Source organism: Gossypium hirsutum, chromosome A07 (genome assembly GCF_007990345.1).
Source record: "Gossypium hirsutum isolate 1008001.06 chromosome A07, Gossypium_hirsutum_v2.1, whole genome shotgun sequence".
Taxonomy (NCBI): domain Eukaryota; kingdom Viridiplantae; phylum Streptophyta; class Magnoliopsida; order Malvales; family Malvaceae; genus Gossypium; species Gossypium hirsutum.
This window is the reverse complement of record NC_053430.1, coordinates 29550591-29575143: the sequence shown is the minus strand read 5'-3', so window position 1 is coordinate 29575143 and position 24553 is coordinate 29550591. Positions and strand designations below refer to the sequence as shown.

Here is a 24553-nt window from a genome sequence, read left to right as displayed (position 1 = left end):
GAATTCTTATCTCACGGTTCGCGAGTTCTTTGTTTTGGTAAGATTCTTATTTAGCGAATCCTTTCACTAGCAAGTTTGCCACCCATGTTTTGTGTTGTTGTAAATGTAATTGTTTATTAGAAATATTAGTAAGTAGGACATGTTTAAGTCAGCTGGCATCTTAATGGAGGTAACATTTTAATAATCAAGACACTTAGGAAGCATCGTAAGATGTGATTAATTAGTGGAAACGTGTGCATGATTATTGATTATAGATTAACCTTGAGTGAGATTTTGGGCTAGAGTTAGATATTAATAGGACAACTTGGTAGTGGAGAGAATATTTTTATTTCATTTTCTTTACTTCCTTCGTTATCATCAAAGAAAATCTCAGAGGTGTTCTTCATCGTTAACAGAAGAGCTACTTGTTAAATTTGTAGAAGCTTTGTTCTTTAAGTTGTCTGCTGGTATATTCTTAAATCCTTCTTTAAGTTTTACCAAATAAAAAGGAGTTGTTGTTAGATTTGTTAGTAGGGTTTCCATCTAAATACCGAATAGGAAGAAAACTTCCTTCTCGGAACTGGTTGCATATTTATTGATTCTTGTTATTTGATTGATTTTAAGTTTTTTTTCCTATATTTAAAAGAGTCATTTGATTGCTTTTAGTTAAAGATACGGGAGAAGGTCCTAGTGCTAAAGGAAAAGAACCCGTTGAGTAGAAAGCTCTGTGTAAAGGTTTCTAGTAAGTTCTTTTGTACTTTAAGTTTGTTTGTTGTTTTAACACGTTTAAACTATCCTGTTGTATATCCAGGTAAGTCACCTTAACCTTTGGTTTTGGCACGTATGTCAAAGAGACGTGGTAAGGAGTCGGTGCATGTACAATTAAAGTCATTAAATCATGGTTAGAAGTTTTGCATATACGTTGATATAAATACGCATTCATTGGTGCATAAGCTCCATATCTAGAATGGTGAGGAGGTATCAAAGGGTTGACACATGTAATGATGAAAAGAAGATACATTATATTATGTTTTTCCTCTAGTGTGACATTTTGGTGCAAACTATAACTGGTGAATACCTGTCCTTACGGGGGAACACTCTTGTGTTCAAATTACAAGAAGGAATGATGAAGGCACGAAGGTTATGTTCGGTTTACTATTTCTAAGGAGCGGCTTAAAGAAAAAGGAATATTAGTTCTTTAGAACAAGGATCAAAAGCTAGCACAAGGAAGGGAGTCCATTGAAAAAAGGTGTATAATGTGTTAGACAATGTGTGGACATTTCATGAAATGTAAAAAGTACGTGAAATGGTCATAAATGATAGTCTGTAATTCGACATACCAATAGAGTAGTCGTGACATGTGTTCGTCAAATACTGATCTCTAATAGCGGATAGTTCCTGCCAATGGGCTGTGCCTACTTGCAGGAGTATTCATCAGTGGATACTTCGTGAAGGGAAATTGTATCTGCTTGTAATGGCGTATTTTTTTAGACAGTCTATGTCTTTGTCTTATGATGTCAGTTAGATGTATTTGTGAGGTTATGCTTACGTGGAACTCGCTAATTTCTTATGAACTTACTTAATTTCTTCTTTTTATTTTCAGGCTTTTAGGTTGGACAAGTCGTTGAAAGGATTCAACTAGATCTGCAGTCTACTTTGTGAACTATCTCTTTTTTTATTATAACATGAAATCGTTGGGGAATAGGATGATTGTTAGTGTCCGCCAGTTTTAACTTGAAAGCTTGTATTTGAAATGTTTGAGTTGTATCTTTGGATTTTTGTGAATAGTCTTGCTAGGATAAAGGCCAACTGTTTTCACCGATGTTAGTCAGCCATTAACGAATTTTAAACTTTTGCATGAGTGTTAACTCATTTTGTGTTTTACCCAAACCTGTCAATGTTTATAAGGCTTCCAGTAAATGATGTTTAATCATAGCCTGTTAATAAGTGCGGTATTATTGTTTTAAAGTGCTTTTAAAAATATCTTATGTTATTCGAAATTTTGGGTTAACGACATGTTCGCAGAGTATCTGTTGAGCTAAAGTGTTAGAATTTCAATTGTTTTTGTTGGTTCAGTTGGTTTTAAATTGTGACTCTCCATACTCGAAACGATCGGGTCAGGTGTAGGGTTTTACATTTCTAATAAAACTCGGGCTAAAACAAATTTTCTCTTATCCATATTGCTTTGTGGGGTATTTATAGAGTTTCTACACATAGTAGGCATAAATACTTATTAACCATTGTTTATGATTACTTACGCATGACTTGGGTGTATCTTTTGCGATTAAAGAGTGATGCTATTGTACAACTCAAGCAATTTCTTACTACGATCAAAAATCAGTTTTAAGCTACTGTCAAAATCATTCATAGTGACAATGGATATGAATTCTTTAAGAATGAATGTAATGCATATTTTAGTACATCGGGAATTGTATACCAAAGCTCATGCATTCACACTCCACGACAAAATGGAGTGGCCAAGTGTAAGCATCGACACTTGCTTGAGGTTGCTTGATCCTTAAAATTTCAGTCCAATATGCCTAGCAAATTTTGGGGCATGTATGTCTTAGCTGCATGTTTTCTTATCAACCGTCTCCCTACTCCTATTTTAGATTGGAAAAGTCCTTTTGAGATTTTTTGACAAAAGGCCACATGATATTTCTTACTTACGAGTCTTTGGTTATCTTTGCAACGCAACCATGTCTAATTGTAATGACAAGTTTTCTCCCAAATCAATTATCATATGTTTTCATGGGGCACTCAAATGTTCAAAAAGGTTATCTTTTATTCAACCTTGACATAAAAACTTTCTTTGTCAACCGTGATGTTATTTTTCATGAAACTATTTTTCCTCTTAAATTTCCCATAAAATCTTCTCCTTTCTTTCCTACATCTGATGGTTCCATTTTTCTTGACCTTGATCATATTCCACTAGTTCCCCTATTCCTTAATCCACTACATTTTTTAGATACACCTTCACTTTCTTCTTCAACTACCACCACAGCTTCACCTCTCCCATCACCTTATTTACCTGAATTCTCCAAACCTACTCCTAACCTGCCTACACTCGCACTTGACCCACTTATCGTGCCTCTGTCATCCATTTTTCCTCCATTACATTATGCCTCTCATTCTACAAAGCAGCAATATGACTGAAAGATTACATATGTTCTAACTAATCTTCTACTCCACTTGAAATAGGTTTGTATTCTATCTCTCATTTTTATTCTTTTTTTCACTTACCTTATCGCACTCGATCTTTTTCTGCTAATATTTCTACTATATTTGAACCCCAAACCTATCATGAATCCATTTCAGATCCAAGATGGATTGATGCTATGAAACAGAAAATTCGAGCTTTGAAAGAGAATGGCATATGGGAGGTGGTTCCTTTGCCTCTTGTAAGATACCCATTAGCCGCAAATGGGTTTACAAAGTGAAGTAGAATTCTAATAGATCTATCAAGAAGTTCAAGGCACGGGTTGTGGGCAAAGTTTATAAGCAACAAGTTGGAGTGGATTTTCAAGAGACGTTTTCACCTGTGGCTAAGCAAGTTACTGTTCGCATTGTGACTAGTGTTGCTACTATTAGTGATTGGCCTCTCTTTCAAATAGATGTCTATAATGCATTTCTTCAAGGAGATTTGCATGAAGAAGTTTACATGGATATTCCTCAAGGCTTTCGTCAACAGAAGGAGCACAAGGTTTTTGGTTTACTCAAGTCCCTTTATAGCCTGAAACAGGCCTCTCAATAGAAGAGTTTGAAGTTTATGGAGGCTCTTTTACATGATGTTTATGTCCAAAGTAAGTATAACTACTCTTTGTTCACAAAAAGATGAGGTGATAAGATTGTCATTTTGCTTGTTTAGGTTGATGACTTGTTGATTACAAGAAATGACATTGAGATGATTAATGATTTGAAAAAAGTTCATCATAATTTTAAATTGAAGGATTTAGAGGAGGTGAAATACTTCCTTGGTATAGAGGTGGCACGGCCGAGCAAGGGAATTGTTTTGAACCAAAGGAATTATGCATTAGAATTAATAGTAGATGTTGGGTTAAGAGAGGCAAAACTAATCAGCACGCCTCTTGAGTAAAATTAGAAACTCACCACAGCTGCATATGATGAATTTGTACACTCAAGAGATTGTAGCAATGAGCTACTTTCGTATGTGTTAACATATCAAAGACTCATGGGCTGATTGTTGTATTTGAAAAATACATGGCTGGACATATCATATGTGATTTAACATTTGAGCCAATTTATGCAAAAACCAAAGAAATCCAATTTTGAAGTAGTGCTTTGAATTGTTCGATACATAAAGAAGAATCGTGGCCAAGAGATTTTGTTGGCTGCATCAAATAAACCACAACTTGTTTCTTATTTCGATTTAGGTTGGGCCATGAACGCCATGTCTAGAGGGTCCATCATTAGGTTCTGCATCAAACTCAGAGATTCTCTCATCTTCTGGAAGTCAAAAAAGCAAAATACAATCTCACATTAATCAACTGAAGCTGAGTATAGAAGCATGGCATCAACAATTGCAGAGATAATATGGTGAGATAGCTTGTTCAAAGAAATATTTGATAAACTTGATCTAACGTTGTTACTTTCTGACAGTCAAGTAGCATTCCAAATTGTAGCAAATCCTATATTTATGAGTGGACCAAACATATAAAAATTGACTGTCACTTTGTAAGGGTAAAAATACAAGATGGATTGGTTCGAACACAACATGTGTGCACTAATAAATAACTTGCAGATGTGATGACTAAGGTACTTAAAGTCTAGCACCATGAATATTTGGTATCCAAGTTGGGGGTCAAGGTTCTTGACCACCCTTGAACTTGAGGGGGAGTGTTGAAAAGATAACTATTAATTAGTTAGTGAAGTAACAAAAACAATTGGTTAATTAGGAGCTGATAGTTAATATATAAATACATATTAGTTGTAATTTTATAATAATTTTTTTTCATTAATCAAAAAAACTAATTTCTGCAAACTTCTTTTTCTTTCATCTTAGCCCATCAGTTCTTCACTGCTGCCGGAGTTGTCAATAGAACCTTGAAGGATACAGCCAATAGGATTAGTGTAGATCAAGTTGGTTAATGCAAGGCACATGCATGATTGGCATAAAGGTGTCTTGTAATTATCAGTCGATAACTGAAGAAACTATTCATGGAACAATTATAAAATTTAAAGCATTTTTGGTTAATGCAAGACACATGCATGATCGGCATAAAGGTCTCTTGTAATTATCAGTCGATAACTGAAGAAACTATCCATAGAACAATTATAAAATTTAAAGCATTTTATTGAAAGCTTGCTATTTTTTCGCTGTCTGAAAGCCCTGTATGCTCTATCAAGTACAATAAATAAATAAATAAATAATATATTTTTGTTATTTAAGCCTTGAGCCTGGAATTTGTTGGGAAGAAACCGAACAACCGAAACAAAGCGAAAGCACAACCGGTGTTCTTTCTCTCCCTATAACTCCTGTCAAAAATTATGGCAAGCACAATAGCACAAGATATGTTCTCTAGCAACCTTAATCAACCATAAATCAACTAATGCAACCACAAAAAAAATAAATAAAGACACCGATATTTTTACGTGGAAAACCCCTCTAAATCAAGGGTAAAAAATCATGGGACTTTAGAGTCCGATCAAGAGCTCCACTATCATCAAATGCTCAACTACAAGATCACAATATCAAGCCTACAACAAGCATTCAACTCCAACAAGGCTAACAATATGTAATCTTTAGCAAAAGAGAGAAAAATGAGAGAATATCACCAAAAATGCAGCTGCTGAAAAAATGGGTATTTTCGATGCTACAAGACTCGGATGAAAAATCCGACCTTACAAAGTCAAGAACACCTTATCGCCTAGCTGCTGTCCAAAAATCAGCTCAATCGAACCATGGATGAACCTTCGATCGAAGAGTTGATCACTGCTGCACCAAACTTGAAAAACTGTAATTTTCTTCTCTCTTTCTCTCTGTTTTAATTTGAGATTTTTTTGGCTCTCAAAAATTTCTACCCACATCACCCGTTAAAAGCCCCAAAAAAATGATTTTTGACAAAACCAAAAAAGAGACAATAAAATGTGGCAGAAATTATGGGTTTCCCACATAATGGGACCTACACCCAACAAATCTCCCCCTCCAACTATGTGGGGAATGCCTCCATGCTGGAGGTCAAACAACATGCTTCAAACTTTCCTCTTGGTAAGGCCTTCGTCAACATATCAGCACAATTATCATTAGTGTGTATCTTCTCAAGCTCTAACAGCTTAGCTTCAAGAACATCTCGTATCCAATGGTACCTCACATCAATATGCTTAGATCTAGCATGAAAAGTTGAGTTCTTACCAAGATAAATAGCACTCTGGCTATCACAATACAAGACATACTTCTCCTAAGTAAAACCAAGCTCATGCACAAACTTCTTCATCCAAAGCATCTCCTTACACGCTTCGGTTGCTGCAATGAACTCTGATTCGGTGGTGGACAATGCAACACACTTTTTTAGTCTCGATTGCCATGCCACAGCTCCTCCTGCATAAGTGATTAAGTAACCTGAAGTAAATCTCCTCGAGTCAATGTCTTCGGCCATGTCTGAATCTGTATACCCAACAAGAACAGGTTTCTCATTGCCGAAACAAAGTTTCATGTTGGAAATGCCGCAAAGATATCTCATAATCCACTTCACTGCATTCCAATGCTCTCTGCCTGGATTAGAAAGAAACCGACTAACTGTACCAACAGCATAAGCCAAGTCTGGTCTCATGCAAACCATTGCATACATCAGACTACCCACAGCTAAAGAGTAAGGAATTTTCTGCATCTCTTCCTTCTCCTTTTCTGTGGAAGGACTATGCTTAACACTTAATCTAAAATGCATAGCAAATGGAGTATTCACCGTTTTAGCTTTGTCCATACTAAACCTTTGAAGTACTTTCTCAATGTACCTCTCTTGTGATAACCATAATTTCTTGGCCTTTCTATCACGTGTCAATCTTATGCCAAGAATTTGCTTTGCTGGCCCCAAATCCTTCATTGCAAAGGATTTACTCAACTCTTGTTTCAACTTCTCAATTCTAGAAGCATTCTGACCAACAATAAGCATATCATCAACATAGAGCAAAAGAATAATAAAATCATCACCAGAGAATCTCTTAACAAATACACAATGATCAGAAGTAGTCTTCTTGTAGCCTTGCTCCCCCATAACAGACTCAAACTTCTTGTACCATTGCCTTGGAGCTTACTTCAAACCATACAAGCTCTTCTTCAATCTGCACACATAGTCTTCTTTCCCTTGTGTAACAAAACCCTCTGGCTGCTCCATGTAAAGCTCTTCTTCCAAGTCACCATGAAGAAAAGTGGTTTTCACATCCATTTGTTCAACCTCTAAGTCATAACAAGCTGCCAAACTCAGTACAGTTCCTATAGAGGACATCTTGACAACCGGAGAAAATATTTCTTCAAAATCAACCCCCTTTTTCTGAGTATAACCCTTGACGACCAATCTAGCTTTGTATCGTGGAGATGAAGACTTCTCTTCTTGCTTCAACCTGTAAACCCATCGATTCTTCAAAGCTCTTTTGCCATTAGGCAGTTTCACCAATTCAAAGGTATGGTTCTCATGCAAGGATTGAAGTTCGTCTTTCATCACTTCAACCCACTGATCTTTGCATTCGCTCTCCATAGCCTCTTCATAACATTCAGGTTCTCCCCCGTCAGTCAAAAGAACATATTCATCAGGAGAATACCTGACAGAAGATCGTTGATCTCTGGAAGACCTTCGAAGTAGAACTGCTGGTGGAGCTATAGGTGCTTGTTGTTGATCATTCACAACATCATCCATAGGAGTATCAAAATCACCTATAGTTTGATGGTCACCACTAACATCACCATGCACATCATCCTGGATAGGATTTGGTGAAGAATCTAGGGGAACCGGATTCACATCGATCAAGTCACCACTACTTTGTGAATCCACTTTCTCCGTCTTATCAATGTCATCAATGGTCTGATCCTCAATGAAGACAACATCTCTGCTTCTCACGAGTTTCTTCTGAACTGGATCCTAGAGTCTATAACCAAACTCACCATCTAGACCATAACCAATAAAAATGCATTGTCGAGCCTTGGCATCCAACTTGAATCTTTCATCCTTTGGAACATGAACAAATGCTTTACAACCGAACACACGTAGGTGATCATATGACACGTCTTTACCAAACCAAACTCTATCTGACACATCACCTTTCAAAGGAACACTAGGAGACAGATTTATCACATGTGTCACTGTATTCAAAGCTTCAGCCCAAAACGATCTTGGCAACTTTGCATCTGACAACAAACATCTGACTCTCTCAATCAATGTTCGGTTTATTCTTTCAGCTAACCCATTTAACTGTAGAGTCTTTGGTGGTGTTCTATGATGCCTGATTCCCTGTCACAGACAATACTTATGAAACGACCCTGTGTACTTACCACCATTATCAGTACGAATGCACTTCAACTTCTTCCCAGTTTCCCTTTCAACTGATGCTTGAAACTCTTTAAACACCTCAAAGACTTGATTTTTAGACTTCAAAATGTAAACCCATAGCTTTCTTGAACAATCATCAATGAAAGTCACAAAGTAAAGTGCACCACCATGTGATCTTACTTTTATCGGACCACAAACATCTGAATGGACCAACTCTAGCAACTTTGATTTCCTATGAGGAGGATGGCTTCTAAATGAAACTCTTCTCTGCTTTCTTGCTAGACAATGAGCACAATTCTTCAGTGTAGCATTCTTTAAACCCGAAAGTTGATTCTTCTTCGCTAAACAGTTAAGCCCCTTCTCACTTATGTGACTAAGTCATTTATGCCACAACTCATTTGAGCTGTCATTCACTGTCACATTCACCATTTCTCAAGAAGTCAAAGCTTGCATCAAGTACAAATTTGAGCTCTTCTTTCCTCGAGCCACAACCAAGGAGCCTTTAGTCAGCTTCCATTGCCCTTCATTGAAGGTGTTACAAAATCCCTCATCATCAAGCTTTCCTGTAGAAATCAAATTCAAATGGATATCCGGTGTATGTCTGACATCCTTGAGAGTTAACTTTGTTCCATTGTTACTCACCAAGCTAACATCTCCTATACCAATAACCGAAACCAAACTGTCATTACCCATCTTCAATACCCCAAAATCACTAGGAGTATAAGATGTGAATAATTCCTTCCTCGACGTGACATGAAGTGATGCACCAGTATCAATCACCCAACTAGTCTCGTCGCATGCTAGGTTGACCAAATTCTCATCACAAATAACTAATAGATCTTCACGAGTAACAGTAGCAACACGCTCGAATTTTTTATCGTCATTCCGATCGTGTTTATCACCACCACCTTTGTTCTCTTTCTTCCACTTGAAGCAATATTTCTTGATATGACCTTTCTTACCACAATGATGACACTCAAGATTCTTGTATCTCGATCTTGACTTGCTTCGGCTTTTATCTCTACCCTTTCCATATTTGTCTCCGTTTCTCCCCCTGTTCTCGATAACCAACACCTCGGACTGTGATGTAGAACCCTGAGATCTTCTTCTAACCTCTTCATTCAACACACCACTCTTAGCCAAATCCAAAGTAATAATACCCTGTGGGGCAGAATTAATGAGCGAGACCCGAAAGGTCTCCCAAGAGTTTGGTAAAGTAGCAAGCAACCAAAGCCCTAAAATCTCGTCATCAAATTTGACACCCATACCAAGCAACTGATTCATCACACTCTGAAATTCACTAACGTGGTCCGCTATAAACATTCCTTCTTTGTATTTCAACGCCATCATTTTCTTCAGCAAAAACAACTTGTTATTGCCCGACCTCGAAGCATACAAGCTTTCAAGCTTCTCCCACAATGTTCGAGCATGTGTCTCCTGATCAATGTGGTTGTAAACATTTTCTTCAACAAATTGTCGAATAAAGTCACACACTTGTTGATGCTCAAATTCCCATTCTTCATCACTTTTCGAATCGGGTTTTTGAGTTGTAAAGACCAGAAGATGCAAAGCATTCACAAACAACAAGTCCTTCATTTTATTCCGCCAAAGTTGATAATTTGTGCCATTCAACATAATCATCTTGCTCGTATTAATTTCCATAATTATCTAACACAATAACCAAGCTCTGATACCAGTTTGTTGGGAAGAAATTGAACAACCGAAACAAAGCGAAAGCACAACCGGTGTTCTTTCTCTCCTTATAACTCCTGTCAAAAATTATGGCTAGCACAATAGTACAAGATATGTTCTCTAGCAACCTTAATCAACCATAAATCAACTAATGCAACCACAACAAAAATAAATAGAGACACCGGTATTTTTTCGTGGAAAACCCCTCTAAATCAAGGGTAAAAAACCACGGGACTTCAGAGTCCGATCAAGAGCTCTACTATCATCAAATGTTCAACTACAAGATCACAATATCAAGCCTACAACAAGCATTCAACTCCAACAAGGCTAACAATATGTAATCTTTAGCAAAAGAGAGAAAAATGAGAGAATATCACCAAAATGCAGCTGCTGAAAAAACGGGTATTTTCGAAGCTACAAGACTCGGATGAAAAATCCGACCGTACAAAGTTAAGAACACCTTATCGCCTAGCTGCTGTCCAAAAATCAGCTCAATCGAACCATGGATGAACCTTCGATCGAAGAGTTGATCACTGCTGCACCAAACTTGAAAAATTGAAATTTTCTTCTCTCTTTCTCTCTGTTTTAATTTGAGATTTTTTTGGCTCTCAAAAATTTCTGCCCATGTTAAAAGCCCCAAAAAATGGCTTTTGACAAAACCAAAAAAGAGACAATAAAATGTGGCAGAAATTATGGGTTTCTCACATAGTGAGACCCATACCCAACAGAATTGGCAAGTGGACCGAAGAGAACACATACATGTGAAATGCTGATCATGGTGTAAGAAACTTCCATGGACGCATTCAAAATATATATATTATAAAAGATATTTATTGGTAAAACTTCGAACGTCCTGTGCAACTCACTGTTGCCCGACAAAACATACGTCTCTTATTCCATTACTGGAGCTACAAACTAAGGAAGCTTTTACTGACAGGAATTCTAGTACAAAACTAGGTGGAAGTGTCCTATATAAAAAAAGTTGGAGCCTTATGTTAATAAATACTTAATCAAATTTAATTTTTTAGGATTTTCACCTTCAATCTGTTTACCTTCGTTACGTTGAACAAAAAAAATAAAAAATAAAATGTTCCATTACAAAGCAGTGTCAAACAGTTAATTGTTTAGGGTTTTCACCTTCAATTCAAGCTCCGAAGTTCAGAACCGAGGAAAATTCAATTCTATGAATAAATTCTTTTGTTGCAAAATTAATTGACTTTTTCAGTTTTTATTTCTCTAATACCTTAGAATTAGGGTTTACTTATCAAAACTCAAAGGCTTGCAGCTAAAAAACATAACTTAAACAATATGTTTTAAGATAAATCAGGATTGGATATTAATATTTAAGGTCCAGTGGCCGCTAGAGTTGTTTTTTAATTTTATGTAATTTAAATTATATAAAAACTAAATATGTAATAGTATAAATCAAATAAGAAAAAAAATACATTATAATTATTAAATAGTTTTATTAAAAAATTTTAAAATAATAATGTGGATTGTTCTAATGAGTTTGAGTTAACTATTAGTACATATATGGACAAGCTAGGAAAAGATTTAAACCCATATTTCTTGGACTCAACTTAAATAACTATGAGAATAATATTTAAGTCTTATGCACCGTCAATGCATAATAATATAATATATTTCTACTGAAAAAATGACATATCATCATTAAATGAAAACAATATAAGAGTTCCTAACAATTTTATTTAAACATAATTAAGTATTAATTAATGATAAAAAAATATTTACACCTTAAAACCTCGATAATTATTAATATTTATTTACAATATTTAATTATATTTAAATTATTATTATTTATTTATAAACTTTTCACTCATTTTTATTTTTTTTAAATGATGATATATTATATTATTATTTATTTATTTATGATGTCTAAAATTCGATAATACATTAAATATTATATTATAGAATCAACTCGGAAACCTTAAACATCTCCCACCAAAATCACTTTCCAGTAAAACATCATTTGGTATAGGTTTCCGTCTCTAAATTTTAGTCCCAGCGGCTATGTATCAGTGCAATATTATCAGACTTGAAGGTTTACTTTATTTATTTTCTTTTTGGATTGTCGCTTTAATGAATTAAAGTACAAATAACCTTTTAAACTTTCCTTTTTCGAGTGATGCACAAGTAAAACTATGGATTGGAGTAGATAAATCTAAATGAATTTGATAATTATGAGAGAAAATTAAGTATAATAAAAGTCTCTATATTAAGAGTTAGATTGTATTTTATATTTTTTTTAAAAAAAATATATAAATTAATAATTATATTTTAGATTAAAGAGAAAATTGGTGATTCAGTTAAAAATTCTACCTATTTTTGTGATTAAGTAATATATGATTGACAAAACAACCCGACAATGACATATGGTGTACTATATTTGCCACATCGACAAATATTTTAAAAATTACTAAATAAAATAATTATTTAAAAACTCAAGCCCAAAATAAATTTGGACATAAAAAATTATTTTAAAACAATAAAAATTATTAAATATTATTAAAAACAATATCTACAATGAACAAAGATACATGACTGTCTAAGTTCAAATGAACTTGAACAACTATTTATCTAAATTTATTTAAGAGTAATATTTTAAATAATTATTAAATTTGTGAAAGAGCTCATAAATTCAGACTTGTGCATAAGATATCAAAATGTTCAAACTCCCAAGTTTATGATTGAGCTAGGAGTGTTGATTTTGAAGGTAATAATCTATAGAGGAATTGGTAAGTGTTTTTCTCATGTAAAATAACATCTTGGACTGGATTAATGCGAATGATGTATTGGTTGCGGAGGAATCTGTGTGGTCCCCAGTGGTTGGAAGCATGAAGTATAGAAAACTGACTGGTTTGTACTCTGCCTAAAAAATACCTCATCAAATTTAATATGTCGATTCAAACTGTCCGTACCATCTATGTTGAAATAATTAGTATCATTTTCTGTAAAATTATAAAAGTTAAAATATATTTTAATTCATTTTTTATTTTTAAAGAGTTAAACTTTTTATTTTTTAGCTTTAAAGATTTGTTTGTTTGTTTTTTTAAGTCTGTCCGATGAGTGGCACGGTCTTGGCTAGCAAAGTCTAGGGTTTTGAATGTGAGATTTCGATTAGGTGATTAGCAATTTCTGTCGACAATAAATTTCAAGTTCTCTTTTTTTTTCATTGGAAAATAGTGCACAGGATTGAAGATGGCATTAGTGGATATTGATTTGGCAAATTTGAGTCTGGATGAAGAAGACGACGAAGACGAAGGGCTTCAATTTGCAGCAGAGGAAGGACCTCAACAATCAATATATGATTTATGCTTAGCTGGATGTGCCCTCACAGCAACTGAGGTTAATTTTTTGGCCATGAAAAATAAGATGGCTAATTTATGGCACCCGTTGGGGGAATTCAAATCTCTGAACTTGGAGAAAAAATGTATTTATTCAGATTTTTCTATGAGGTTGATTTGGAACAGGTAATAAGTGGAACACCTTGGACTTTTAATAATCATTTCTTTATCCTTTATAAATTAAAAAATGGTGAGGATCCGAGTTCTGTTCCATTAGTTTTTTCTGATTTTTGGGTACAAATTCATAATCTTCCACCGGGTTTTTTTTACTGATAATGTGGCAAAATTATTGGGAAATTTTATTGGCAAATTTTTGAAACATGACACCGAACAGCTTAATCAAGGCTTTAGAAACTATATGCGAATTAGAGTTCAGATTGATATTAGAAATCCACTCGAGGAAAAAGAAGATTTTGATCCCTCATTCAGATCTGGTTTTAGTAAAATTTCGTTATGAAAAATTGTCTTTGTTTTGCTTTCTTTGTGGATGTTTGGGACATGTAGACAAATTTTGTCAAAAAAGGATTGACATAAGATTAAGAGAAGTGGAATTTAGATGGGATACTACACTTAGGGCTCAACCTAGGAGGACGAGTATTACTCGAAGCGCCTGGTTACGGGAAGATAATATAGGAAATAATTTTGGGAGGGGGATTGGTAAGAAAGATGATTGTAAAATTATTAATTTGAGTCAAGAACTGGGTTTTAGCGCTAAAGGTAAAAGTGATGGACAGATGGAAGATATGATAGAGGATATGTAATAGATTCCATTAGAGAACGAGGAAAGAAAAAAGAGGCTTAGGTCAGGAAGTCATATAGTTGTGGATGGTCAAGGGGAACGAAGAGAAACCCATTATAAAAATCAGAAATTGGCGGCTACCAATGGGCAAGCCGGCTGGACACAATGAAAATTTTAAGTTGGAAAGTCTATGGATTAAGGAGTCCACATGGCGTTAGAAGACTTCAACATATGCTGAAAACATATAATCCTCAAATTGTCTTCTTTATGGAGACAGTTAAATAATTCCCGAATGGAAAGTGTTCGACAATGGTGTGGATTTACTTATAGTATTGATGTTCCGATAGTGGAAATGAGATGAGGGTTAAGTCTTGGTTGGAAAAGTGATGTAACAATCAATTTAAGAATCTTTTCCAAACATCATATTGATGTCAATATTGAGGACAATGAAATTAGGGTAAATTGGAGATTGATCGCCTTCTATGATACATCGGAGGCTTGTGGAAGAAACGAGGGTTGGGATATTCTAAGGAGATTAGGGAGAGAACATGAGTCAAATTGGTTAGTTTGTGGCGACTTCAATGAGATTTTATATGCTTTTGAAAAGGAAGGGGGCTTACCAAAGGATGAAGGCCGAATGGAAAAATTTTGTCAAGTTCTTAATGATTGTCGTCTGGAAGACGTGGGCTATGCTGGAAAATAGTTTACATGGGAACATGGTAATCTTTCAACAACAAACATAAAAGAACGACTGGACAGAGGAGTTGCAAACAAAAATTGGTTAGAATTAATCCCTAAATTTAAAATGCAACATTTGCCTCATTCTTTCTCGGACCATTGTCTTTTCTTTTTACAAACAAAAATTGAAGAGATGTTTAAGAGAATGGTAAAATTCATATTTGAAGCATGGTGGTTTATGGAAGATTCGCGTGAGATGGAAGTAAAAAAACTTTGGACACTGTCTAATGGAGTAATGGAGAAATTAACATTGGTTGGCAAAGGATTGCAAAGGTGGGCTATGGGAATCAGGAAGTCAAGGAGAGGCTTGACAGAAAACCTATTAGGCCGTATTGAATACTTTGATGGAATAGAAAGAACGGCTAACAACTTGGCTGACTTAATCGAAGCTAAAATCCATTTAAATTTGGAAATTGATAAAGAAGAGAAATATTTGGAGCAACAAGCTAGGCTGAATTGGTTGAAAGAAGGAGACAGGAATACAAATTTTTTTCACAATTTTGCTTCCCATAGAAGAAGAGGAAACAGAATTGAAGAACTGAAGAATGAACATGGTCAGTTAGTTTCTAATAGAAGAGCAATGGACGAGGTGACTAAACCATATTTTGAAAATCTATTCTCTTCCGGAGGTGTTGGTAATCTTGAATACATTTTTTCAAGAATAGGTACACACATCTCAGATTCTATGGATGATATGCTAAGTAAAGCTTTTACTAGTGATGAAGTTTTTTCAGCACTTCAAAGTATGGGACCAACAAAAGCAGCTGGATGTGATGGCTTTTCAGCTTTATTTTCCAAAGATTTTGGAATATTACTAGAAAAAAAGTTGGTGATTTTTGTCTCAAGATTTTAAATGAGAGAGAGCCGATTGATGGTATTAATATAACAAATATTGAACTTATACCGAAAGTAGCAAATCTTACCAATCTCAAGAATTTCCAACCTATTAGTCTATGCACAGTTATGTACAATATTATCGCTAAGACAATTGCTAATAGGCTCCAACAAATTCTTGATAAATGCATTGATAAGGCGCAAAGCGCATTTGTTCCATGCAGACTCATCACTGATAATATTCTATTGGCTTATGAATTAATGCAAACATTAAAACAAAAGAGAATAGGTAATAATAGGAGCTTAGCCTTAAAACTGGATATGGGTAAGGCATATGACAAGGTGAAGTGGCTTTATTTGGAAAAAGTCATGCAAAAAATGGGATTTGCAAAGTCTTTTGTGTCTTTAATCATGAAATGTGTAAAAACAACTAAATATTCTGTTTGTTTGAATGGGGTGAGGGGTGAAAAGTTCAGCCCAGTGAGGGTTTGCGTCAAGGTGATCCTTTAATCCCATATCTATTTTTAATTTTTAGTGAAGGATTATCATCTTTGATGAGGCTTACAGCTAGGGAAGGCTCTATAAAGGGAGCAAAGGTTTGCCGAAGAGGTCCCCAATTACATACTTATTGTTTGCAAATAATTGCATTCTTTTTGAGAACGCAACAATTAGAGTAACTAATAATCTAAAAGATGTTTTACGAGAGTATCAGGTATGCTCAGGGCAATGTATTAATTTCGAAAAGTCAATGGCATATTTTAGTACAAATGTCTCTAAGCAAATTCGGGAACAAGTAGCTAACATATTGGGTGTTCAAAGCTTCAAAAATCCAGAAAAATATTTAGGATTACCAAATATGGTTGGAAAGGATAAGAAAATATCTTTCCAAAATTTAAAGGACAAGATGATTAGTAAGGTTTGAGGGTGGAGCACTAGATTCTTGTCAATGGGAGGAAAGGAGGTCTTTATAAAAACAGTTTTACAGGCTATTCCAACCTACACAATGGCATGTTTTCTGCTGCCAAAATTATTATGCAAAGATTTTGAAAATATTATGAGTCGATTCTAGTGGCAAAAAAGTTCTAAAAAACGTTGCATACACTGGTGTGAATGGAGTAAGCTTGGTGAATTAAAAGAGGATGGAGGAATAAAATTTCGATGCCTTTCAAAATTTAATGTGGCAATGCTAGCTAAACAGAGTTGGCGTTTGATTTATTATCCGGATTCATTATTAGCCAAATCTTTAAAAGCCAAATATTGCCCAAATTCAGACTTTATGCATGCAAGGTTAGAGAATTTACTGTTATATACCTGGCGAAGCCTTTGGTCGGCAAAATGGCTTCTTGAGAAAGGGATGGGCTGGCGAGTTGGATCGGGAACTCAAATACAAATCTGGAATGATGCATGGGTTCCGTGCTCAGTTGACTACAAGATTCAAAATCCAGGCAGTACCTAAAATCTTGTGTTAGTTTTTAAACTAATTGAGCAAGATACAAACCGATGGAAGCAAGAGTTTATTCAACGTACCTTCCACCAAGACAACATAGTAAGAATTTTGTGTATTCCCCTCCCACTTGAGAAAGAATTGGATAAATTCATATGGAGAAGAGAGGCTTCGGGAGTTTATACAGTACGCAGTGGGTACAAAAAATTAATACAATCGAAAATTTCAACAAACATACAGCAAAATCAAATTTCTTACAAACCCATGTACAACGAATTATGGAAGGAAAACTTGCAAACTAAAATAATAATCCTAGTATGGAAGACCTTAAATAATTTCCTTCCTACTTTCTCTAATTTGCTTCAACGCAAGATATGATATTCTGCGACTTGCCTAAGATGCAGAAATAATGAAAAAACCAGGGAGCATGTCTTTCAAGACTGCTATTTTGCAGCAGGAATATGGGAAATGCTAGGAATTGGATGGCCCCTGGAACAAAATCAGGCACAATTTAAGGACTAGATCAGTTATTTATTCAAAAAAATGAAACAGACAGATTAAAAGCATTATATGTACTGTATTGGGCTTATGGTCAGCAAGAAATTTGCTAATACATAAGAATAAGGCACAAACAGAAGCGAGAGTTGCCCAATTCATTTTAGACTATATACAAGAAATTGAATGGGTATATAGAATGATACCTGTCAACATAATTGCTAATGAGAATTGGAGGCCACCAAATGAGATGAATGTCAAAATCAATTTTGATGTTGCATTTGAAAAACAGAACAATAGATCGTGTATAGGGATTGTTATAAGAAACTCTTTAGGTCAAGCCTTAAAAACAAAAATTTACAGAAATGAACACATACCAACAACATTTGCAGCAGAAGCTCTCGCGTGCGTACAAGCGATTCAATTTGGGGCAGAATCTGGATTCCTACGAGTTAAAGTCGAGGAAAATGCGTTAACTATCATTAGAAAAGTAAAAAGTCGGGAGGAAGACAGATCAGAAATTAGAGCGTACATTGTTGATGCTAAATGATTATGTAGAACTTTGTTACTTGTTTTTTTCAACGTGCAAGGAAACAAATGAATAGAGTTGCTTATATCTTAGTAAAAGAAAGATTAAAAGGAAATGAAAATACTTATCTTAGATCTGGCCTATCCAGTGCGGTAGCAAGGGCTGTTGAAATTGACAGGGAAGGCTTTGATTAATTATATTTCTCCAGCAAAATTTGTTGAAAAAAGGGGGGTGACTATCTCCTTTGAGAAAGATTTAGGGTTTTTGGAAGTTTCAAAGTAATAGGGATGAATAAAATGGGAATGTATTTCAAAAAGTTGGGTCGATTCAATAGAGAAGCGATCAAAGCAGTGAGAAAATTCACTTATCAAGGAAATACTTTATCAAGGGATGGAAAAACCAAAGAACCATGACGGCCTGATTTAGAGAGCACAACAAAGAAGAAATGTGGAAGAAAAAGAAGATCGTCTAAAAATGGTGGCTGGCTGTGATGATTTTTTTAGGGTTTGTTTTGTGATGAGTTTTATTGGTTTAGGGCTAAGTTTGTTTAGGACAGATTTGGGCTTCTAGGCCTGGACAAAAAAAAAAGAATTTTAGTTAAGTTTTTTATTTTGTTGTTTCTAGAGTGTTCATGCGCCGGGCTACCCGACCCGGCCCGAAGGAACGCCCGAAATGTGGGAGGGTTTAGGCAAAAATATAGGCCCAAAAAAGAGCTTGGACAAAAAAATAAGGCCGGTTTAAAAAATAAGCCGGGCCTCGGGTAAGGTATTTTTAGCCCGGGCCCGGCAAGTCCAGCCCGGCCCGAATTCACTAAAGGACAAAAAAATCTATATTTTTTTATTTTTGAATGTTATTTTTTTGTTGTTTTCTCCCTATTTTGCTACCATTTTACTATTATATTGTTACTATTTTATTGTTATTTTTTGGATATTTTATAAAACTTATTTTCTTGTTAATTTTATTATTATTTTAAAGGCATTTGTTAATTTGTTTATTATCTTAGAGGCATTTACTTGTTAAGTTGCATCTATCTTTATGTTATTTAAGTCTACATATTTTTTAAAATTTATTTTCAATTTGTTGGGAAATATTTATTTTGATGTTTTTAGTATTTTTGATGTATTATATATATTTAAAAATAATATAAAAATAATGTAAAAAATTAATACGGGCGAGCCGGGCCAGGCCCAATAAATGGGCATGATTTTTTAGTTGAGCCCGGCTCGACCCAGCCCATGAACACCTCTAGTTGTTTCTTTGACTACTTTTTAATAAAATCACAGCCCAATATTTCTCAAAAAAAAAAGATGTGTTTGTTTTTAAAATATTTAAATTATATATAATCATGTAATATTTTAATAGAAAATTTAATTATATTAACTATTTGGATATTACGAAGAAAGAGCATGGGTAAGTATCCAAAACCTTTCTTTTTTTCCTTTTTTTTGTGGAAAAAAAGACAGTCTAAAGTGAAAAACTTAAAAAATTACATTAGTGACTCAAAGTAATAACATAATCCGCCTCAATTAAACTTTTAGTTGATTGCGGTGATTCTTCAAACCAATAAATTTTTTTAGAATTAGTCGCCATACACTTGGTTATATGATCAACTATTGTATTTTGCGACCTCGAAATATGACAAACAATGACCTTCCAATTCCAACTCAATAAATGATGGATAAGACGCATTTCAGTGAAATGATAATCTACAGCTCTGCCAGCTAAAATCACTTCAACTAAGAGAGCATTATCACATTCCACTTCCAACAGTCGATAACCTTTCCTTCATGATATAAGGAGGCCTTCAAGTAAGGCTCTTACCTCAATCTTGAAAATTGAATAATTTCTTAACTTCATCGAAAAGCCACCTAACCACTTACCGTCAGCACTTCTAAACACTCCCCTGATGCCTATAAATGAGCTATTTCTCGATACAGCTCCATCCGTATTAAGTTCAACCTATCCTCTAGTCCAAAACCTTTCTTTTATATATAGTTATATAGATATAATAATATAAGTAACTAATTATTCTCTTTTTCCTTGAGAAATATTTTTACTTTTTAATATTATAAACGATAAAAAAAAAACCTGAAATATAAAAAGACACTGATATAGGAGCGCTCAATCCACAAATGTAAAGCCTTGAGCTAATATAAATATAACACGGTTTGATGATAATTACACAAATAATATTTTAAATTTGAATTTTAAAAATAATATATTAAAAGGGTTAATTATAAAGGTCAGAAAATTAATTTTTATTAAATAAGATTTCTTTTTTTTTTTTGAAAATGATATGAAAACTATGTTAATTTTACGAAATATGTGTCAGTCTATTATATATAGCTATTTTAATAACTCCTATTGTATAGTGTAATATAAAGAACGTAATAGAAAAAAAGTATAATATGGTACGGTATGATATTTCTTTAAGTATGGTTGGTTGTTGGTATATAATAATACATTAATGAGTTTTTTCAGTTTTCAATGATTGGGTTAAAAGATGTATAAATTGTGTGTGATGCCAAATAACGAGGAGCCCATACGCATCGTAGTCACTAGACCTGTCGCTATCAATACACGTGCAAGTGGTGCCAAATGTCTGCCCTTTATTCTATCTCTTCACATGTGACGTTTACGATATTTAAACATGTGCTTTTTTAATCTTTTCACTAAAATCTTTACTCTATCTCTTCCTTTAACTTTACTCACAATATTCAAATCAAATTACTATTAATTAAATTAGTTGAATTTTTTAATTATTTAACTGTTAATAAAATTAAAATATTTTTTAATTATTTTTTAAATTAATTCTTTAGATTAACGGAATTAATTAAAACTTATACATTTTATTTTATTGTTAAAATAAATATGAAACATATAAAAAAAATTTTAAGGTTTATTTAATCAGATTAACCGAATTAACCGAATTAATAATAATCTAATACATATAATATATAATATTAGTTATTAAGTTCAATTAATGCGATTAATTATTCAATTTCGAATTAAATTAACCGTTGACCGAAATTCTAAAAAAATTTTAACTGACCTCCGATTGATTAGATCGATTAATCAAATTAGATCGATTCAATCAATTAATTTAATTTTAATCAAAATTTGAACACCAAGTTAGAAACAAATCCCTCTTTCCTTTATGCTGCTAGGATGATTGAGATTAATATGCTAGTTTCTGTTATCGAAAATTCCAGGTTAATAATTCCAACTTGATAACCTAAAATCATTTCACACAGCCAAAATAAACACGAAAAAACTTAACGAGTTAACGTCACAGTCTTACTGTTAAAATGAACAAAGAAAAGTGGACAAAGCTTATAGGTGAGCATGCAGAGGATTTTAGGATCTTGTGGCCCCCACCTTATAAGTTACAAAGCTTATAAACTCCTCCTCCATCCCCCTTTTTTGTCCAATGCACCCCGTATTCTCTTTTGGTTTTTCTTTTCCTTGTAAAATTTAAGATGATTTAATGGCTTATTTGTTGTAAAGAACTTCCAAAATCTCTGCCTTTCAGATTCCCTCGTGTATTGTTTTCCTTCTTTTTGTATCGGTCAGCCATGGAAGAACTTATAATCTCTCCATCTTCATCTTCTTCACTGGTCTATATGACCCAGGAAACTTCACCTTCAACTCTCCAGCAGAGGCTCCAATTTGTGGTACAAAGCCAGCAAATTTGGTGGACATATGCTATATTTTGGCAGACATCAAACGATGAACATGGTCGTTTGTTTTTGTGCTGGGGAGATGGTTATTTTCAAGGCACCACCAAAGGTACGCCTCCAAAATTATTAAGCGCCAACATTTCGTGCCTAGAAAATGAAAGAAGAAAGGAGATGAAAGGAGCCCAAACTCTCATCGGAGATAACCATGAGGTAGATGTGTCGATGATGGACGGCACCACCGGGGTCAGTGATGCTGAATGGTTCTACGTGATGTCATTGTCTCGATCTTTCCCTGCTGGAGAAGGGATTCCAGGCATGGCTCTAAGTACTGGCTCTCTGGTTTGGTTAACCGGTGCTCATGCTTTGCAGTTTTACAACTGTGAAAGAGCTATAGAAGCACAAATGCATGGCATTGAGACGATGGTCTGTATACCAACTTCTTGCGGGGTTCTTGAATTAGGATCCGTAGAAATGATCAGTGAAAATTGGGGTTTAGTCCAACAAGTGAAATCCATTTTCGGAGCTGATCCCATTGACTTGTTACAAAAGCAATCAAGTACAGATCCAACTCTAACCCGACCTTCAATCCCCTTCCTCGACAGAAACATCTCTTTTGCAGACATGGGTATAGTTTCCGGTGTTGAAGAAGAAGAAGAAAATGTAGGTCCTGTTAATGAAACCAAGCAAGAACACCACAACCACCCAACCAAGAAATATTCCACAAAACTTGGGCAATCTTCTTCTGTGGACTCGGAGCATTCTGACACGGATCGCCCATCACTTGCCATGAGTCATTTAGAGCAGAGAACCCCACAGAAACGTGGAAGGAAACCCGGACTTGGACGAGAGACACCGTTGAACCACGTGGAAGCTGAGAGGCAACGCCGTGAGAAGCTGAACCACAGGTTCTACGCCCTCCGAGCCGTAGTCCCGAACGTGTCGCGCATGGACAAAGCATCGCTCTTATCTGACGCTGTCTCATACATCAGTGAGCTAAAAGCGAAAGTCGAAGAACTGGAATCGCAGCTTCAGAGGGAGTGTAAGAAACCTAAGGTAGAAATGGTTGATGTTACGGATAACCAAAGCACAACCACTTCCGTGGAACAGGAAGCAGCAAAGCCTGATAATTCACCATCCCCTGCAACAGCAGGGTGCGTGGGCCTTGAATTTGATATCAAGATCATGGGGAATGATGCAATGATTAGGGTTCAATCAGAGAATATGAACTATCCAGTTACTAGGTTAATGGTTGCCCTTCGTGATCTGGAGTTTCCGATCCATCATGCAAGCATGTCGTGTGTTAACGAGACCATGCTCCAGGATATCGTAGTCAACGTCCCTGATCTTGAACTCAGAAATGAACAAGGCCTCAAATCTACTCTTCTCAGGAGGCTAGACCACTAAGTTTATCTAGTAAGTGTGTGACGTGAACATCTTTTTCAATGCTTTAGTTTCTTCCTACTGTCGCTTTGTTGGTTTGCCAAATCTCACTCTCTTTATTTATTTGTGGTTTGGTTTTGTATTTTGTGTCCTGTGGTTTCCCTTTTTGGGTTTGTTTTCTGCTTTGTCTTGTATAATTAAGAGATAAAATGAGCAAATATGTTTCCAACAATTTGTAATTTGCCCTTTTTTTTTCTTTTTTTTTTTTTTGTTCTTTGCCTGCTTTATTTCATCCGTTTCTTGCTGCCTCCTTTTCACCAATTCCTTCTACGTATTTTTCTTCTTGCTGTTCCCCAGGTCTAAATTGTTCACACTCTTGAATTTTCACCAAAATATCAGCTTTGTGTGCTTGTAAACCTATAAAATGCCTCTATTTCACTCCAAATCAGGTAAATGAAATCATTCCAAGCAACTTCAAAATAACAATTAATTATAAACCACACCACATTTATGAACTGTTACTGTATAAATATATGTATAGATTACGACGTAAATGTTTGATAGGAATGTTTAAATAAATAAAAATATAATGCAATATACATGATGAATTTAAATATTGTTAATGTGTCAACAACATGTGCTTATTAATTAATCATATTTATGTTTAGGTTTTTACTTCATTTGTTAATTCAATTGATATTTTTATTATTAAAAATTGTGAGTCCTAACATTTTAAGCATAATATTTTAAGATTTGAGAGATTTATAAATAATTTAATAATTGTATAAAAAATATAAATATTAGAATTTTTTAACCAAAGGGTTAATATAATAATTCTATTTAACAAGAAAAAAATTGATAAAAAGAAATGTCTTAATATCTATTTTTCTTTTGTACTATAGACAAATACTCAGTTCCGTGCTTTAAGAAAATTTTTTGTTGGTTTAGTGTATGAACTTTCTTTCCATCAAGCACTTTGTTACTTCCACGTTTTTAATTAAAAGGAATATCAAATAAACTAATAAAAGGCTGACATGTGCAAAATAATAATAAAAATTCTAAAATTTTCTAAAAATACTTAAAATTCCAAATAAAATCTAAAAAGATAATAATATTTTTAAGTTTTTTAAATTATAAGAATATATAAAATAATTTACAAATACTCTTTTAGAATAAA

General features: G+C 34.5%; 1 protein-coding gene and 1 long non-coding RNA gene across 5 annotated transcripts; one reads left to right on the top strand and one right to left on the bottom strand.

The window, feature by feature from the left end:
- Nucleotides 1-4423: 4423 nt before the first annotated feature.
- On the bottom strand, nt 4424-18819 carry LOC107952995 (uncharacterized). 4 transcript variants are annotated; one of them, XR_005930615.1, is made up of 4 exons: nt 18165-18819; nt 17376-17781; nt 17160-17273; nt 4424-4446 (listed from the first exon to the last, which is right to left on the bottom strand). It is a non-coding gene; the product is annotated as an uncharacterized lncRNA (long non-coding RNA). The 4 variants fall into 4 exon arrangements; XR_005930613.1 differs by having other exon boundaries at nt 4430-4446; nt 17160-17300; XR_005930612.1 differs by lacking the exon at nt 4424-4446 and adding an exon at nt 12666-13062 and having other exon boundaries at nt 17160-17300.
- A 2914-nt stretch (nt 18820-21733) lies between these two features.
- LOC107956486 (transcription factor MYC2) lies at nt 21734-23647 on the top strand. The gene has a single exon (XM_016892137.2). It carries the CDS (start codon nt 21892-21894, stop codon nt 23398-23400), a length of 1509 nt encoding a protein of 502 aa, XP_016747626.1. The 5' UTR covers nt 21734-21891; the 3' UTR covers nt 23401-23647.
- Nucleotides 23648-24553: the final 906 nt, after the last annotated feature.